Below are 20,585 nucleotides of genomic sequence, written 5' to 3'. Positions count from 1 at the left end.
AATGGATCAAGTGGTATGATCTGGATGAAAGCTAGAGGCATGTAGGTAGGAATAGCGGTCAGTAGGTTTCCGATATAGGGTGGTGTTTATGTGACCATCGCTTATTAGCACTGTAGTGTCCAGGAAGTGGATCTCTTGTGGGAGACAGACCAGTCCTTGCTTACAGACAGCCCCCCAATCTGAAGCAAATACTCACCAGCAACCACACACCACACAACAGAACCACTAACCCAGGAACCTATCCTTGCAACAAAGCCCGTTGCCAACTCTGTCCACATATCTATTCAGGGGATACCATCATAGGGCCTAATCACATCAGCCACACTATCAGAGGCTCGTTCACCTGCGCATCTACCAATGTGATATATGCCATCATGTGCCAGCAATGCCCCTCTGCCATGTACATTGGCCAAACTGGACAGTCTCTACGTAAAAGAATGAATGGACACAAATCAGACGTCAAGAATTATAACATTCAAAAACCAGTTGGAGAACACTTCAATCTCTCTGGTCACTCGATCACAGATCTTAGAGTGGCTATCCTTCAACAAAAAAGCTTCAAAAACAGACTCCAACGAGAGACTGCTGAATTGGAATTAATTTGCAAACTGGATACAATTAACTTAGGCTTGAATAGAGACTGGGAATGGATGAGTCATTACACAAAGTAAAACTATTTCCCCATGGTATTTCTCCCTCCCACCCCACCCCCCACTGTTCCTCTGATATTCTTGTTAACTGCTGGAATTAGCCTACCTTGCTTGTCACCATGAAAGGTTTTCCTCCTTTCCTCCCCCTGCTGCTGGTGATGGCTTATTTTAAGTGATCACTCTCCTTACAGTATGTATGATAAACCCATTGTTTCATGTTCTCTGTGTGTGTGTGTGTGTGTGTGTGTGTGTGTGTGTGTGTGTGTGTGTGTGTGTGTGTGTGTGTGTGTAAATCTCTCCTCTGTTTTTTCCACCAAATGCATCCGATGAAGTGAGCTGTAGCTCACGAAAGCTTATGCTCTAATAAATTTGTTAGTCTCTAAGGTGCCACAAGTACTCCTTTTCTTTATTCCTTGAAAACACTCCCTTGTGGGATGGCCAAGTGGTGAGATGTTCCATGTGCATTTATGAGAATGAAAGAATATCATCTTCTGCCCAGGAAAATGAAAGCCTCAAGTTCTATGGTGAGGTTGATGTGTGGAGAAAACAAGTGGCACTGGTGGCAACCTACAGGTCCCTCCTTAACTGCACAGAAGGGAAAACACTTTAGTAAATGAAATAGTAATTAAAGCACATTATGCAAACATTCTTTGGATTAAGTGCCTTAAATCCTCTGAGAGAGAACAATCAGTTAGTGCTAAAGATCTAAGCACCCACCCCATCCTTCAGTGATGTTTAACTACATGTAATAAAAGAGGGTGAGATAAGGATGAACGCCCACCTAGATTCCTTTGTTTTTCACATAGATCTCATAGAGCCAATGTTCCCACCCTCCTCAGCTTATTTAATAAAAAACAAGTATCTGCCTCTAAGAATTGAGCATGACATCAAAACCCAACATAATTTTTCAAATTCTCATAACAATTAGCTTTCTAGCTTTGAAATGAGGAAACTAACATCTAAGGCTGTTTACATTATACTACATTTGTTTCATGTGATCAGAAGTATTTCACCAAATACACAGTACAGACTACTGAAAAAAAATGCATGAAAGGTAGGAAATAACCTGAATAGCAAAGTTTTCAGGAGTGTGAAAGAAAAAACTGTCCCTGCAGGTATGTATCCTCCTAAGATCAGGGACTGGGTCTTCCTTGGTGAACAGAGAGAAGGTGCCACAAGTACTCCTTTTCTTTTTAGAGAACTCTGGCAACACAGAGCAATTATAAAATAACCTTAAAAGGTTGTTTTGATGGCCATCTTTGGTTCTGTGTTTGTACAATGTCTTGCACAACGGGGTCCTGGTTCATGATTTGGGCTCCTCGCTACTACCACAATGCAAATAATTAATTAGAAGAATATCGCTGAAGTCAATTTTTGTCTCATTCCTTGCACATTCAGAGATAAAGCGCTAAAATAATTGCTGGTGTATATTCATTGAAGTCAGTTGGGTAACAGCAGTAATGAATGTGGCCCAGAATACTTGTGAATAATTTAAAACATGACAATATCTTGAAAGAGTTGTGAACCACAACAAACCTGTAGACTCCTAAGCAGTCTGTCATTTACCTCTTTAAAATAAGATATCTACGCATTTTAGAACAGAGGCATATTCTCTTTTTACATGGAAAGGAAAACTGTAGTACAATACCTCAGTTAATTAAATACATATTTGCTAAAGACTGTGTCCATAGTTTGTAGATTTTTTCTAAACAGGTTATGGAAATACCTGTCACTGCTTCACTGTAGTGATGATTGCTCTCTTTGTGAAAGCTTCTGTTTAAGGGATACTTCCCAGAAGTTCAAGACTAGTGATGTACTGTAGGATACAGTGAATGCAGCCGTCATTTGAATGCATGATGGGACAGAATACTTTCATGGTAACAAAGTAAGTTCACATTTTTAAAAATAAATGTTTTGGGGATTAAGTGGAGTTCCAGAGGAAAGGTCACTAATAATCAATAATAGCACAAAAGTGCCGATAGTCTTCTCTCACTTCTAGAGAAGAAATAGAGGCTATCTTCTGAATCCTGACAAAAGATAAGCAACACTGGACAAGTAATAACTCAAAAAGGAGGAGTTTGACTGGGAATTGTAACAAAATATACTCTTGGAAACTACTATTGTAAACTAGAATCATTTATTCACTAAGGGAAGGATTTTCAAAAGCATCAACATTGCCCTCTGTTCCTATCAAAATTAATTGACAAATGGTTTTCCTTTAAATATGGGCTTGGCTTCAATAGGAGCAGAGTTAGGCCAACAGTGAGTGCTTTTGAAATCTTGCTGCTACCTTTACTCGGGTGATTACTCAGGTGATAATATTTCTTGCATAAGTAAATATTAATCACCCGAGTAAAGGTAGCAGCAAGATTTCAAAAGCACTCACTGTTGGCCTAACTCTGCTCCTATTGAAGTTAAAATAGACTGTAAAACTGGGACCTGACTATTTAGTGAAGGACAGGCATGTAATGCTCAAAAGTATTTAAACTATGACAGAAGGGTGGAATGGGGTGAGGAAAAGAGAACATTTTATTTACAGTTGAAGATACAGAGCAGTCAACAATCTAGATGGACATATTAAAGAATCTAAACATTCCATAGAGACACAGTCACTATATTTCTAGAAAAAAGAAAAGGAGTACTTGTGGCACCTTAGAGACTAACAAATTTATTAGAGCATAAGCTTTCGTGAGCTACAGCTCACTTCATCGGATGCATTTGGTGGAAAAAACAGAGGAGAGATTTATATACACACACACAGAGAACATGAAACAATGGGTTTATCATACACACTGTAAGGAGAGTGATCACTTAAGATAAGCCATCACCAGCAGCAGGGGGGGGGAAAAGGAGGAAAACCTTTCATGGTGACAAGCAAGGTAGGCTAATTCCAGCAGTTAACAAGAATATCAGAGGAACAGTGGGGGGTGGGGTGGGAGGGAGAAATACCATGGGGAAATAGTTTTACTTTGTGTAATGACTCATCCATTCCCAGTCTCTATTCAAGCCTAAGTTAATTGTATCCAGTTTGCAAATTAATTCCAATTCAGCAGTCTCTCCTTGGAGTCTGTTTTTGAAGCTTTTTTTGTTGAAGTATAGCCACTCTTAGGTCTGTGATCGAGTGACCAGAGAGATTGAAGTGTTCTCCAACTGGTTTTTGAATGTTATAATTCTTGACGTCTGATTTGTGTCCATTCATTCTTTTACGTAGAGACTGTCCAGTTTGGCCAATGTACATGGCAGAGGGGCATTGCTGGCACATGATGGCATATATCACATTGGTAGATGCGCAGGTGAACGAGCCTCTGATAGTGTGGCTGATATGATTAGGCCCTATGATGGTATCCCCTGAATAGATATGTGGAATATTTCCAACACACCTCTGACCAACATATTAACCCACAGAGACCTTCCTGCCAACACTACAAAAAGAAGGATTCTGGGTGGACTCCTCCTGAAGGTCGAAACAGCAGCCTGGATTTCTACATAGACTGCTTCCGCCGACGTGCACGAGCTGAAATTGTGGAAAAGCAGCATCGCTTACCCCATAACCTCAGCCATGCAGAACACGGTGCCATCCACAGCCTCAGAAACAACTCTGACATCATAATCAAAAAGGCTGACAAAGGAGGTGCTGTCGTCATCATGAATAGGTCGGAGTATGAACAAGAGGCTACTAGGCAGCTCTCCAACACCACTTTCTACAAGCCATTACCCTCTGATCCCACTGAGAGTTACCAAAAGAAACTACAGCATTTGCTCAAGAAACTCCCTGAAAAACCACAAGAACAAATCTGCACAGACACACCCCTGGAGCCCCGATCTGGGGTATTCTATCTGCTACCCAAGATCCATAAACCTGGAAATCCTGGACGCCCCATCATCTCAGGCATTGGCACCCTGACAGCAGGATTGTCTGGCTATGTAGACTCCCTCCTCAGGCCCTTCGTTACCAGCACTCCCAGCTATCTTCGAGACACCACTGACTTCCTGAGGAAACTACAGTCCATTGTAAATGCATCCGATGAAGTGAGCTGTAGCTCACGAAAGCTTATGCTCTAATAAATTTGTTAGTCTCTAAGGTGCCACGGGTACTCCTTTTCTTTTTGCGAATACAGACCAACACGGCTGCTACTCTGAAACCTACAGTCCATTGGTGATCTTCCTAAAAACACCATCCTAGCCACTATGGATGTAGAAGCCCTCTACACCAACATTCCACACAAAGATGGACTACAAGCCATAAGAAACAGTATCCCCGATACTGTCACGGCTAACCTGGTGGCTGAACTTTGTGACTTTGTCCTCACCCATATCTATTTCACATTTGGTGCCAATGTATACCTTCAAATCAGCGGCACTGCGATGGGTACCCGCATGGCCCCACAGTATGCCAACATTTTTATGGCAGACTTAGAACAACGCTTCCTCAGCTCTCGTCCCCTAATGCCCCTACTCTACTTGCGCTACATTGATGACATCTTCATCATCTGGACCCATGGAAAAGAAGCTCTTGAGGAATTCCACCATGATTTCAACAATTTCCATCCCACCATCAACCTCAGCCTGGACTAGTCCACACAAGAGATCCACTTCCTGGACACTATGGTGCTAATAAGCAATGGTCACATAAACACCACCCTATATCGGAAACCTACTGACCGCTATTCCTACCTACATGCCTCTAGCTTTCATCCAGATCATACCACTCGATCCATTGTCTACAGCCAAGCGCTACGATATAACCGCATTTGCTCCAACCCCTCAGACAGAGACAAACACCTACAAGATCTCTATCATGCATTCCTTCAACTACAATACCCACCTGCTGAAGTGAAGAAACAGATTGACAGAGCCAGAAGAGTACCCAGAAGTCACCTACTACAGGACAGGCCCAACAAAGAAAACAACAGAACGCCACTAGCCATCACCTTCAGCCCCCAACTAAAACCTCTCCAACGCATCATCAAGGATCTACAACCTATCCTGAAGGACGACCCATCACTCTCACAGATCTTGGGAGACAGACCAGTCCTTGCTTACAGACAGCCCCCCAACCTGAAGCAAATACTCACCAGCAACCACACACCACACAACAGAACCACTAACCCAGGAACCTATCCTTGCAACAAAGCCCGTTGCCAACTGTGTCCACATATCTATTCAGGGGACACCATCATAGGGCCTAATCACATCAGCCACACTATCAGAGGCTCGTTCACCTGCGCATCTACCAATGTGATATATGCCATCATGTGCCAGCAATGCCCCTCTGCCATGTACATTGGCCAAACTGGACAGTCTCTATGTAAAAGAATGAATGGACACAAATCAGACGTCAAGAATTATAACATTCAAAAACCAGTTGGAGAACACTTCAATCTCTCTGGTCACTCGATCACAGACCTAAGAGTGGCTATACTTCAACAAAAAAGCTTCAAAAACAGACTCCAACAAGAGACTGCTGAATTGGAATTAATTTGCAAACTGGATACAATTAACTTAGGCTTGAGTAGAGACTGGGAATGGATGAGTCATTACACAAAGTAAAACTATTTCCCCATGGTATTTCTCCCTCCCACCCCACCCCCCACTGTTCCTCTGATATTCTTGTTAACTGCTGGAATTAGCCTACCTTGCTTGTCACCATGAAAGATTTTCCTCCTTTTCCCCCTGCTCACCCCCCCCTCCCCCCCCCCGCCCCCCGCTGCTGGTGATGGCTTATCTTAAGTGATCACTCTCCTTACAGTGTGTATGATAAACCCATTGTTTCATGTTCTCTGTGTGTGTGTGTGTGTGTGTGTATAAATCTCTCCTCTGTTTTTTCCACCAAATGCATCCGATGAAGTGAGCTGTAGCTCATGAAAGCTTATGCTCTAATAAATTTGTTAGTCTCTAAGGTGCCACAAGTACTCCTTCTCTTTTTGTGAATACAGACTAACACGGCTGCTACACTGAAACCTATATTTCTAGAATAGTTCAGGAGTACAGTACTATGTAAATCACCCTAATCCTTGCACAAGCCTTTGAAGTATGGTGAAACTCAATGCAGTGCTGAAGCCTCTGCAGTATATTTTGGTTCCTTCCTGAATAGGATTTTAACTGTCAGCTATGATTCTTTTTTCTTCCAACTGGTAATTAGGCCAGGATCCTCCAAGATTAAAGATAAATCCTACAAAACACAAACAGGCACAACAGAAGGACACCTACAGAGATTGACCAGAATCAACCCCTTCCAGATTTCCAAAAGTATTAAGCATAAATGTTCTTAGGATATTAGGTTTAAAACTATTTATAACACAGAGTGAGATACTTGGGCTTGTGTATTCTTTCTTAATAAAGATGCAAGATGTTTGGGAGCCATAAAGAGATTAATGGAGTCTCAAAGATTTTTGTTTAGGAGTGGACAGCAATATCCATTATCCCCAAGAACATTAAGATGCTAAACTCGGGGACTGCTCTAACATGAACTAACAAACCTAAGGGACATTTGTCAGCTGGTGACTGCCAGAGTGCATCATACTCTAGCCCCTCCCCTCCAACTCCAGGAGCTGCAAGGTGGGAGGTGTACAGTTGACACTGTGACGAAGGATATGATGCCCCTGCAGGGATCTTACTGGCAGTTCCCATTCACTTTGTACCACTCATGGAAATGGCAAAAGGCAGAGAATCTATTCCACAAGTAGACTAGATTAGAGCTGATCGGGGGCGGGGGGAGAAATTGATCAAGTTGGGAAGAATAAAGATCTTCAGAAAGATGCAAGTATGCATTATTTAGATGTTTTATTGTAACCCTAAAAGCACAAAAATAATCACTTGAATTACTATATATAAATTGGCAGCAGTGGAGTGGCAAAGGACACTGCTCAGAGTTTAGGCTAGTGGCAGAATACTAGCCAAAAGAGACTGGTTTTCAGTCAGGATCTGAATGTTTCAGTCCCTAGATACTTGTGAAAGATTTCTTGTTCACAGAAGAAACTGACCACATCTGTAGTTTTCCACAGCTACATGCACTTTTGTTTTACTGCGAGGTAACCTAGTTGAAAACAGCACTATACTCCCATCTGTGATTGACCTCACCTAGTTTATCAAGTCTAAAAAGGACTGACCTGAACAAACAGCCTCAAGTCAGGATTCCAGAAGAGAAATACCTTTAAGTCTAGTGGTTTTGTCGCTTTGGATTGTCTTAGAGAAACCACTAGTTATCTTTTCAATCTGGCAGGACATATTTTGTGGATTATTTCAGCCTTATCATTATCCAACTTGGTGAAGGATAGTTTTGAATCATCTATCAAAATCTTGTATATGACAGAAATTACAGAGTAAAGTTCCCAGGAAGGCAAAGATTAAAAAGGATTCTAGAGTAAGGCTTATTTTACCTTGACTTTTGAGATAAGAGAAACTTCTTTAGAAAGGAGAGGAAGGGTCAGGAACCAGAATGGGTTGTTTTTTTTTTTAAAGTGCCTTTCAACAAGATGTCATCTAAAAGGATATGTGAAAACTTCAAAAAGATCAAACATTCTGAAGAGTCTGTTTCTCACCATGTTGGCCAATATAACATTTTGAGAGAAGATGAAGCAAAAGTTACATAAGAACGGCCATACTGGGTCAGACCAAAGATCCATCTAGCCTAGTACCTTGATGTCTCTCTCACATTTGGTTTGTGAGCAAGAATTACTGGCAGCCTTAGTATAATAATAAATAAATTATTAAGTAAGTTGACTAATAGAAGACTGGGCTCCAAACCAAAACTCTCACTGATTGCATCTAATTGGATAGGATAGTATGACTAACTCTGGAGGTGCTCTCTTAAATTGAAGGATGTTTTCCATCAAAAGCTGCAACTTCTGGCTTTACTGAATTTCTAGTGTTTTCTGTAGGTTATACTGTTTACATATAATTCCACTTAATGCCATGGCTAAAAGTGATAATTATCCATTCAAGGGTCAGATCCTCATCGGTGTCAGATGACATAACAGGTAGAAACACCAGGTAACACCACCTGAGAATCTGGCCACAAATATCTAATTTATTTTAGCACTTACCTAAAATAAAGTGCATCAGTGTTAATGGCATGTATACAGTGGGAGAGAGCGTTGATCAGAGGAAGAGCAAATACAACAGTGAAAGAATCGTCTGTGCACCACTGGTAGCAATTTTACATTTGGATAGCATGCTAGGAGAGCCAGAGTAGTTATCACACCAAATGTATCCAGCATAGATAAGGGCATGATCCCATTTCTTTTGAAATCTGACAAAACTTCCATTGACTTCACTAGCAGTAGACTTGGGTCCTGAGTACTTGAAGTGCCAAGAGTGATTAATGACAATATTTTTCTATCTGAATTTGCTTTGCTAGAAAGTCACTGGAAACATGAGCTTGATTTATCTATATATTAACATAATTAAGGTTATATGTTCAATTAGGGCAAATAAAATCTTTTTAGAGGAAACAACAAAGTGCAAGGGTGCAATCTGAAGTCCTTACTCAGGAAAACGCACATTTACTTATATAGGAATTTTATAAGCACCTCAGGATTGAACAATAATATGGTGGTAAAAAATGTCTGAGCCTTGACTACACTACAGCTCCCACTGTTACTATCAACGGTTGAGCTGTACTGGCAGTGTAGTGCAGATCTATTTTTGTTGAGTGTAAAGACAACCTTGCAGTGTTTCCTTAAATCTTGGTGGATTATGTAATGGTTAGTCCCCTAAACAGTTTATAGATCTTCGTGGTTATTTTTCTTCTTCTAAGACACAGCATTCTTGACATTCTTACGGTTGTTTCAACATTGACTACTCTGCAAAGTCTTTTGTAAATAAGACCATCCCCTCAGTCATTACAAATCCACTGGTATCTTAGGCTCTTGTAGGTACGTTTCTATTCAGTGTAATTCTTGTCTCCGATACCTCACTGAAATTAATGCAAAACTATTCTTTCTTAATACAAATTGATTCCCCTCTGATACTCAAAAAAATGCCACCCCAAAACACTTTCCTCCCTAGTTCCAGTTAATAGAACGATACAGTTTGAGCACTTAAAAGTGAATCATGGAACCCTCTATCCCCCGCTATAGCTACACCATTTTACATATTTCTCACTGACACAGAAAGCAATGATAATCTTTCCTATTACCACTGGCCCCATTCTTGAGGTCAATAATAGCTACTTACAACTAAACCACTGAAAGATTAAATGCATGCTGCACATAAGTACTGAAAATCTGAAACTGTGGCTCAGTTTTTTCACGCACTCTGTGTAGGTATTCCTACCCCAAGGGTTCAGCACAAACAAGTACCAATGCACAGATTCCAAGAGACAACTGCAGGAGCTCACATCCCACGTGCTCAGTTTCCAGAGGACTGCATACACCTGTGGGGGAAGCCGAGAAGGATTGGGGGGGGCGGTGCTTGGTGGAAGCAAATTCCCCAAGGCACTATGCACAATATATTTTGGGGGCATCACAAGCTATACAAGACTTACAATAGTGCAAATAAACAATAGACCACAAGCACCTTCAAATCAAAGCTCTGCCCAGGGCAGGGCATCACAGTGCGTTTGAGGTTTTAGCTCATGCCCCTTTGTTAAAACCCCGTTTACTAATTCAGCAGCAGATTGTCTCACTTTTCTTCCAGGCTCATGCAGTTTTTCCTTTTAATGGAGTCTCAGCACTTCTGATAATTTGCAAAAATATTTTTCTACCACCACTTCCTACTATTTTGAACACTGGGGTGGGGGCGGGGAGCTCAGGCTGGATCTCACTGAATATCTCCTCTCAGCCCATGGTTGCACAGATGTTGCTCCCTAACTCTGCCACTGCGCTTTGCAGCCCTACTTTAGGGTCCCTGGTGACAGCCGCTCCATCTGCCCTGGGAGCCAGCAAAGCCCCCGCTCCATCCCCTGGGGGCTGGTACGTGAGAGTGAGTGTGCGCACGCGCTCGCGCGCTCAGACACCCAGCGGGACTCGCCCGGGATCCCAGTCCGCGCCCTGCTGAAGAGAGGAGATCCCCGGCACAGGGCCAGCAGAGGGCCCGGTGCACACGCCGCGCGCAGTGCCACGCGCACACCTGGGGTGCGGTCCCACGCACTCTGCCGCTCCAGCGCCGCGGACGCGCGCCGCGGCCCTGTACGTCCACGCCCACCGGCGAGTGCACCGCGCGCGCGCGCGCGCCAGCTCACCTGGTTCGCGCGCGCCCCATCGATCCCCATTGGCTGAGTTCGCGCGAGCCGGTGATTTCCCGTTCGGTGCGGCGGGAGGGAGGGAACGCGGAGCCATCCGGGGCCTGCTCGGTGCTGGCAGCCGCTGCGCCGCGCCGCACTGCCCGCCCCGGAGAGCGGGGGAGCTTGGCCAGCCGGGCGGCCCCGCCGCAGCCTGTAGGTCTGCGGGGCCGCCATGCATCTGCACCAGGTGCTCACCGGGGCCGTCAACCCCGGGGACAACTGCTACTCGGTGGGCAGCGTCGGGGACACCCCCTTCACGGTGAGAGTGGGGCGGGGGTGGTGGGATTGCTGGGAGGGGTTGAGGGTGGGGCAGTGGGATGGGATCATGAAGGGTGAGGTAATTAGCTGGGGGTGATGAAGGGTGCGGGTAATTATAGCTGGGGCAGTGGGATGGGATAATGAAGGGTGAGGTAATTAGCTGGGGGGTAATGAAGCGGGCTGGTAATTATAGCAGGGGCAGTGGTGATGACTAGGTGCGTGGTGGTGAGTAGTTATGCTCTCATCATGGTAGGCTGGGAATTTCATATTGAGATGCTCCAGTACAGAAAGTGAGTGGGGAGAGAGGGGAAATAATCCATCCATTTGGTCCTTTGGTGTCTGTTTCCCGTGCAACAATCCCCTAGCTCCCACTGGGGGGAGGGAGGGAGGGAGGGATCTGCTGTTTTACTCTCCCAGAACACAGCAGCAGAGTGGGGCTGGGATTCAAGGATGCACTTGTCATCTTTAGCTGCTGTTAAGGGGCCACCTGACATTGGGAAGATGAAAGAGGGCAGGAGACTAATCAACTACAGCTCCCTGATTTTTTTTTTTAAATGTTCAAGGAATAAAATAGCTAATAGTATGGCTATTTGCAATGAAAAGAGAGATTCAGTTGGAACAATCTTCTTACATACCCAATCTGCTGTTGGAGCGCAATTGGTCTTCTGTTACTATGAGGCGTTGAGAAATTAAATATTTTTCCTTTACCAAAAGCTTCCCTTAATATAAGTGGAAACAGATAAGATGCATTTGAAACACTTTTAGAGCCTAGTAATTTATATTTTGAATTGATTTATTTACCATCCATGGGCCTCTTTCCCCCATTTTAATGTAAACATAATTGTCACTGATTTAGGTTATGAGGTGACTATCTGATTTCAATGAGGGATCAGCTTCTGCAGTGTTTAGCACAATATAATTTAATCAGTATTTTACTATTTGAGGAGGAATTGTCTTACTAGGTTTTGTGATAACCTTTACTAGCTGCTATCCGAGGCCTGAACTAGTTCTTGGCTAAGTGAGATACAGCATCATTTTCATTCTAAAATAACTGTGGGCAGACTAATAGGACACTTTAAACCCAGCTTGGTCTTATCATAACTTTTTAATATCAGATGGTTAAAAAGATACAAAGGGAACTAAGACTGAACATTTTCCCTCTTGTGCTGCTATGCAGGGCTACTGACATTTAAGGGCATTGTATGGCTGCTGTTACTTTTGACAGTCATATAAAATCATATATTGTAGTGTTCTTTCCATTATAATGACCTGGAGAGTCAGTTTAGAATATGCTGTCTTTGATATAAAATTTATTTTTGGTAATACCTGTTAGTTTTACAACACTCAAAACAAATTATGTCCTTTTGCAGATTAAGCAATACAGCATTAGGTTATGGCAGTTTTCCAAGAATACCAAAGTCATGTTTTAGACAAATGACAAGTTATATGGTTCACTTTAATTGTAGAATTACATGTAAAGAACCTGAGCCTCTCTTCTGGTTATTGTCTGCAACTTTATTATGTTAAATTAAAAAGGAACTAGTAAGTGATACGTAAAATACATATCTCATGATCTTGCTCTGTTGTAACTCTCTGCTTCCCATTCTGTCTTATTTCACTCTTGGCGTATTTCTTGTTGTTTTTAGTCCTGAGCCCACAATAAGCTTTGTGCAAGCATAAAGGTCTTCCTGTGCAGAACTCATTCCAGGATCAGGGCCTTAATGCCTAATGTTGATTGTAAATCTCCTGTGGCAGACCTGTTAATGTTTTCTTTTGTTAAGCACCATGCACACCTATAGTGCTGTATTATTATAGGTAGGGCCTTACCAAATTCACAGCTGTGGAAAAAACACATCATGGACCATGAAATCTGATCTCCCCTGTGAAATCTGGCATGCAGTCAGGGGCTCCTACCCTCTGCAGGGCTCCAGCTGCTATTCCCATAAATTAGGTCAACCTAATTTTGTAGCATAGATATGGCCCATGAGTTCCCATTTATCTCCTCTGCTGGCTGGTTCTAATAATGCTATGTACCTCACAGCTCCTTCATCAGGACATAGTAACAGATGAGGTAACTGGAGAGGTTGGACAGTTACTCCTGCTGGAATTCTATGCCACTGTGAAATACAGAATTTGTTCAGAATTAGTGTTCTCCACAGAATTTTATTTTTCCCCACACAATTTGTGATTTCCACCAAAATGTTTTCTGATTTTCCATATTTCAAATGTATTAGTTAGGTATACATGTAATGTCTTTGCACACACACACACACACACGAGTACTCTTCACCCTGAATTCCACTCTGTGCGTGTCTGACCCTAGTTGCACTGCCCTCTCATATTTCCTGCCAGCCTGAAACCACCCCCCTCCACTTTCAGCTATTGCTGCAGCCCTTTCCCAGCACTCACCTGTGCCTGGCATGGGTGCGTGCATACGGCTTCCAGAGGAGGAGTGTTGGCTGGTGAACCGTGTACACAGCCCAATCCACACAAACTCATACATACTCTACCCTGGGTTTCCCTTTCCCATGCTAACTACCCTCTATCCTACAACTAAACTACCGCTAACTCACCAACTCCCCTTCTGCTACAGTGGCATGACCCAAAAATCTTACAGTACACACAGAAAATTGAACTTGGATAAGACAAGGCAGACAGACACAAAACAGTCCTTAAGGACACTAGTACCCTCTTAAGCCAAGTCATTACAATACTTTTGTATAATGACTTTGTTTAAATGAAATGTTTTCATTTAATGTTTAACAGATGTCCGCAGACAGTCTGAAAAGACGAGAGGTGGGAAAGGCCTGCTGGCCCACAACTTGTTCCCCCACCAGAGTATACAGATCAAGCAGTGCATTGAGAATTAGTCCTGGGTTACAAGAAAGAATGTCTCCCCTCCTGCCCCTTGACCAACCCCAACATGCTTGGTACTCCTACTCCACTCATGGAGATAAGAGTAGCCTTTACTCTGCTTGTGATCCTTCCAATTAGGAGGGGAGTTGGCTAGTGGAATCCCTATCCCCAAATAACCATTATATAGTGGTATTCAGAGAGTCCCAGTGCAGCTGAGCTCAACAGGTGCTGGGGTAGTGGCTTTCTTGCATAGCCTGCTGAAATCCTGCTTCACACCATGCATAGTAGAACTGCGGTGGTCCTGCTACAAGAGGCTTCTCCCATCTACATTCCCCATGAAAAAAAGGGCTCTCATATTTGTGTGAACTCTTCTATTCATCTCATTGGATTGTGAATTCTGAAATCTGTCTCTTACTCCTCAAACTTCTATATGCATGAGGCCTGTTTGCCTGCTAATCCTTTGTAGTGTATAGCTATACCAGCAAACTCTCCAAGTGGAGATGCAGCTTGTACCAAGAGTCCTTTTACTTGTATAGCTTTATCAATTTCCCAAACATGGACTTTCCAGTATAACTGCATCTTCACCAGGGCTTTTACTGGCATAGGTTGTAGATTAGTCAGGTTCCCCCCCCCCCATTCCTAATCCAACATAGCTATGCCAGCAAAGCTTTTAAGTGTAAACCAGGCTTCAAAATACTGGGAAAGTGTCCCATTAATTTGCACCCTCAATTTTGCACAAGCTTCAGGCACTGTTGGCAAATTAAGTCTTCTGGTTGCTGTCTAACTGGCCTGTAATTCCCGGGATTATTTCCATTTTATAAAATGGCACTATGTTTGCCCCTTTTCCCATTCCTCTAGAATCTCTTTTCTTCCATGAGTTTTCGAAGATAATCGCTAATGGCTCATATCTCCTCAGTCAGCTCCTTGAGTATTCTAGGATGTATTTCATCAGGCCACGGTGACTTATTTTAACTTTCCAGAAACCCTCACTTCTAGACCAAGATATGAGCCCAAACATCTGAAAAACAATTCACTAAAAATTTCAGAAATGTACATTTTAATACAGCTTTTGTCAAGTTCAGATTGGAATTTGATTAAAAAAAATTGATCATGGGCACTCTGCCTGATTCAGACTATAGTCACTCTCCTATTGGTGCTGTTTCACTCTGTATAGCTAAATATTCATTGGGCCAGAGCAAGCAAGAGACAGACAATATAGGCAGGTAGTTAGGAAGCTCTCCTGAGATGTAAAAAATTCAAGTCCCTGCTTGACCTTATTTGGAGTAGTTACTTGAACTTAGGTATTTCACAGCTCAGGTGAGTACCCTCACCAATGGGCTGCTGGGTTTTCTGATGTGGGTGTCTGTCTAGCTCATATTTCTTCCCAAGAAATTTTAAAAGGTCTAATTTTCATTCTTCAGAATGAAGAGATTTCAAAACCTAGAAAATATTTGTAAAACAGAATTTGTTTTCTGGCTAGCTATATTGTCAAGAGGATAATCTTTCATAATTAAAAAAAAACAATGAGATGAGGACACTTCTGAAAGAATAACAGTTTATCAACTCTGGATATTTAAATTGCAGAACCTAACAGTAAGGCAGCTGAGAGGAAGCTGTTTATGAATGAACACGCATACCTTATTCCCTTCCTAATATCTAAGAGTGGAGGTAATGGATTAACTGTTTTTAAGTAACTCTTACAGTTTGGGTCAGAAATCCTGCTATGCCAGGGTCAAGTTTGTTGCCATTGAACTCCATTACAGCTCTGTCATCATTCACTTCCATAGATTCAGGTCTTGGCCCTTAGCAAGAACATTGGCAAACTGCAACTTGTGGATCTTGAAAGTCATCTTTGCTTCTCTGGCAGTTGCTACTCAGTCTAGTTTTCTTTGGAAGCTGTCAGTGTGGCTAGAAATAAAGTTGATGTTAGTTTCCTTTTGTGCCTTCTGACACTGCTGTTTGAGGTTTCTTCAGTGCCTTCATCATTGTGGATCTGAGCACCTTGTTTTCCCCAGTATTTGTTTTTCATTTTTGTATCCTTTATAGATTTCTCCTCTCTGTCCCCGATGCCACCCTAGTGTATTTTTATCCTGTTCCCAACAGCAATATGCTATTGTATTCAAGCTCCTGTGTTGTTGCCACCACTCTTAGCCAAGGAGGCTTAAATATGACTGACTCAAAGGAGAGAGTCAACTGTGCTCCTAAATAAGATGGAGAGGGTACTATTAAATATTACAGGACACTTCCTCTTCTGCAGAGTGAGCTGCTTCTGAGTAATCCAACTCCAAGGAGCAAAAGGCCAGAATTAAAATCTTAATTAATTGATGGATTTTGGGGGGGGTTGTTTTAAGTATAACTAAACTATATTTTAGGAATTTCTAACAGTCATGTATTGAATGTAGCACAAAAGTCAGATATACTTGTGCCCAGATATGGAATGTGTCTTGCAGTCCAGAAAAGTATGTAACCCTTATTTGAGTGAAAGCTTTTTAATTTTGCAGGTACACCTGCTAAGAAGGGAAGATTTGTTTGATGTTGGGATTTTAATAAATTGGTGTTAAGTTTACATGTGCTTTAAGAAAGTGTTTTTCAAAAGCCAAAAATTGCCGCAAAACAAGTAAAAATGCACCTCATCAAAACCAAGAACAACAAAGTACCTGCCCCCAACCAGTTTACAGTGCAAGGCCCTTATCCTGCAGTTTAAAGCCCAACTTCAAGATGGTCATTTAAAAACCAAGGGCCCTCTGCAAATGCAGGTGTCCATCCATGCAGTCATTTGTAGTACTGTTGCCAAAGAAGGGAAGGTGAGAAGATAAGTAACTCAGTAAAATGTGCACACATCTCATTAGGAGGTTTTCAACTTGACAGTTCTGTTCAAAAACTGGTTTTTGCTTATCTTCTCCTTTCTCCCTACTTTGTCAAAGCATGATGAAATACAGTACATCTAGCCCAAAAGTATTAGCTTGTTGGCACAGGAAATAGTGAGAGAGGAAGGCTCTTAAAAAAGGAGGTATTTACTTTAGTTAGAATTACAGAGCCAGTAGCATGATGGGAGTGAGATAATACAAGAGCTAGAAAGTCTAAACCAAATATATAAATGCTGTTAGAGCTACAAGCATAATTAAATTAAAATTGAGAAATCTTTACCTAAAGATGCACAGGAACATGGTTTATATAATACTAGTCACTTGGTTAGGGTTGCTGTTAGTGATACATCAGCACACAGCTTGACTTTCAGATCCCAGGTTAAATTAGCAGGGCTGGCAGTTAGGAAAAAAAAATCCTTGTACATGTAAATGGCAGAGTTGAGATGAAGGGCATTGGGAGTACTGCCTGGGAACTCTTCAATGCCAGTTTTACAGACTTAAACAGCAGTTTAAGACAAATTCCCCAAAGACATAATTTAATGTAAAGGTTGACCATTGGAATGAATTCTAACTGAGCATGGACAAGCCTCTCTCAATATTTTTGTTGTCTAGTAATGTACCAGCACTTCCAAGCAATGAGGCTTCTACCACTTACTTGAAAAGATCAAAACTGTATTGGAAAAAGCACTAGAAGAAGAAGTGTTTCTTTTATTCTTCCTACACATAAGCCTCCTAACAGGTGGTGTTCTACTGTTTTTTCTCCATCCTGCTGTTTGGCTAAGGATATGTCTGCTCATCTAGCCCTGTACAGCCTCTTTTTGTGATATCCTCCCAATAAATAGCTCCAGCGTCACTACTTTCTGCTCCTTATAGCTTTGGTAGAACTGTAGTAGAAGCACACAAATTGTGTGCTATTGACTCAGGAACACAATGCTATAAGTTTACATTTGGAAGGTTGTTGTTATGGGGTCACCACCTCCCAAGCAGCCTCTCTGGCCACTGGTCTGTTCTTTCCCAACCAAAGTATGGTCTAACTCCCAGTCTTCGCAACTTTTGCCTTTTATTTTTTCCAATCAGAGGCATGGGACACAGAACATTCTCCCCACATGTTGGGTTTTGTACAGCTTTATATGCTCTCAAAACAAACAGACAGCCTTTTGCCCATCTGGGCTTGCTACTGTGTTATCCACCCAAGTCCTTTATCTTTGTTCTTACCTCTCTTCCATGGAACCCTTGCAGGAGTCTTCACTGTCTCCTGCAATTCCTTCTCCATCCTGTCTTTCAGGAACTCCTGTAGGAGGCTTTGCTCTCCCTGTGCTTTCTTCTCTCCAGCCTTTACTGGGTTCCTGCTAGAGCCTTTGCAGGCTCACTACTCACATTTCCTCTCTATTGAACTTTGCTGCTGGCCTTTAGAGAGGCCAGCTATCCCTCATTGGGCCTGATGAGGTGGTGACTAATTAGTCACAAGCTGCACCACTTTTCCTTTAAAGGAGACAGGCTTACCTGCAACAATTACCTTTTTAAAGTTTTTTGAATATCTACTTTTTGTGCATGTAATTGTATGCCTACTTTGCATATCTAATTATTGCAAAAGGATGCAGATTGGACATTTTTGTGCACCAGTGGGTATTTATCGCCATGTATGTAACCACATCTCTAGTTTGTATACACAGTTGCAACAGATATACTTACAAAGCAGGGGAGAAGTTGCATGCACAAAAATATATGCAGACCTTGGTTCTAACTTTCCTGTAGCTTCACTCATGACATTTTGAATAATTAATACAATTTTTAAGGGTCCATATTTCTTATCTAATTAAGAGTCTAGCTTTGTGTTTAGGCTAGCAAAACCTACTCATTACCATTTCTGGCTCTTCAAATATATTAGGTAATTTTCTTGGTTATCTAATGTGCCATTGGCCATCCATTGATATAACAAGTTGCAGATACACTATTGAAGGGAAAGAAGGAGGGAGGCAGGAGTATTCTTTGTTTGAAATAGAGACAATTGGGAATATATGTCCTTGTATTTTGGTAGCAGAGGGCCTTTTTACAGACACTGGGTCAAATCTTGGCTTCATAGAAGTTAGTGGCAAAACTTCCTGTCATGATTAGTGTTAGCTATACCAGTGACCCCCTCTTAAGTCTCTCTTTTTGGTGAGGTCTTAAGCCTTTACCTCGCTGGGGTGGAAGCCCACAATTCTTCCACTTGCAGACCTGATCCCCAGGGCACGGTACCTCTATTTAACATCTATTTTTCCTCAGCAGGTTCAACTGGGTTTGGCATCTTCAAGAGTTTTCCTTTCAGGTGCTGTAACCAGGAGGTAAATGTAGTGACTTGTTACAGCTTCTTCAAAACAAAAGTAAATTGTAGTTAACAGGAACATAATTTCAGAGAAGATAGTTAAACAACAAAAGGCCTCCATGCATATGTCTTACCTTAACATATACCTCGAAGTTTGGCTGACCCAACACATCCCAAATACTTTTACTTCTTGGGGCCAGAGTTTGTCTGCTTCCGTGCAGACATTACCTCTGTTCATGTTCATTAGGGACTGTGCTTTTAACAGTTTCCAAGTCTTTTGTTTCAGATTTCCCCATCTGAAGACCCTCTTCCAGCCTGATTACAGGCCTTGACATCTGTACTGTCCCCTTAAGTACTGGTGGTCAAGTTATCTATGGCCATTGTCTGCGTTTCTGCAGACATGAGATGAACTCCAGAATCTTCACATTTTTTGTGGTCCCATTGGTGTCAGTGGGGCCATAATTTAATCTGCTTTGTACACCATTAGAACCAACTTGAAATTCATCAGTCGTTGAATTCTAATATGAAAGAAGCAAGAGGAAAGTTAACTTGATAAAACAGTTTAAATCTGGGCTGTAAAATAAGCTATGTTTATAAAGATACAACTTCAAAGGATACAGGTGTAAATACAGACAAATGGTTAGAAAATAATTGATAAGGGCTAGGGTATTGCTAATTTTAAACAAATTGGCTAGATACTGTAGTGGAGTCAATAGCAAACTTTTTTATTTTCAGAAAATGGAACTTGTGGTTAGTTCATGTTTATAAAAGCTATTTAGTTGAAGTGGATGTGAAGAACTGACATTGTGTGACACAGATTCTACAATGTGGGTATTAAGTATAACAGATCATTCAGAATGACTAGGGCTCACCGAAACACCATAACGGGTAAAAAAAAGCTGGCAGACATAAATATAGTCATTTCCTACCGGAGACAAACAAGCCATTATCTGATAACATTTTCTTGGACAGGCCATATGGTATGTGCATTTTGTACTGTGGAAGATGCAATATATTATACATGATCCCAGAAGTAAGCTTTTTTTTGGTGTTTTACACTCTGCTAATGAAGTATACTTATTAGAATCCAGAAGATCCCAAACGTGAGATATTTGGAGTATGTAATCAATAGAAGCTTCACTTTTAAAAATAGTAAAAGAAAATAATGTATTCAATAACAAATAGATCTGAATAAAAAACAATTGTTGGCCTGAGAATCCTTATACATTAAAAAAAATTAAAGGGAGAAATCAATTCAGAATTTAATTCTTGAGGTAATTATTTTGCAGTATTTGTTTTTACTACATTTTTTTAATCTAAGGAAATGTACAGCTTTTCAATTAGCTATCCTTTTGTTTGTTCCCCCCCCATCACTGTAACTTTCTGAAAAGAATGGAGATCAGCTTTGCTTTTTAGTGTCTGTT

At 41.7% G+C, this 20,585-nt stretch overlaps 1 protein-coding gene and 1 long non-coding RNA gene across 5 annotated transcripts in view; one reads left to right on the top strand and one right to left on the bottom strand.

Annotated features, from left to right (window-relative positions):
- Positions 1-3,039: 3,039 nt before the first annotated feature.
- Positions 3,040-10,899, bottom strand: LOC122455980. Its single transcript, XR_006274538.1, has 3 exons — positions 10,834-10,899; positions 6,612-6,822; positions 3,040-3,262 (listed from the first exon to the last, which is right to left on the bottom strand). It is a non-coding gene; the product is annotated as an uncharacterized LOC122455980 (long non-coding RNA).
- Positions 10,900-10,995: 96 nt separating this feature from the next.
- The window catches only part of DMXL2 (Dmx like 2), a 116,715-nt gene continuing 107,125 nt past the window's right edge, over positions 10,996-20,585 (top strand). For all 4 annotated transcript variants that reach the window (XM_038418704.2, XM_043493263.1, XM_038418703.2 and 1 more), the window contains exon 1: positions 10,996-11,134. In XM_038418704.2, the coding sequence (XP_038274632.1) occupies positions 11,048-11,134 (87 nt within the window). In that variant the 5' untranslated portion in view covers positions 10,996-11,047. The remainder of the gene's footprint in view (positions 11,135-20,585) is intronic.

This window comes from Dermochelys coriacea, chromosome 10, assembly GCF_009764565.3.
Source record: "Dermochelys coriacea isolate rDerCor1 chromosome 10, rDerCor1.pri.v4, whole genome shotgun sequence".
NCBI classification, from domain to species: Eukaryota; Metazoa; Chordata; order Testudines; family Dermochelyidae; genus Dermochelys; species Dermochelys coriacea.
The sequence above is the reverse complement of the archived record's forward strand: the minus strand, read 5'-3'. Positions and strand labels throughout refer to the sequence as shown.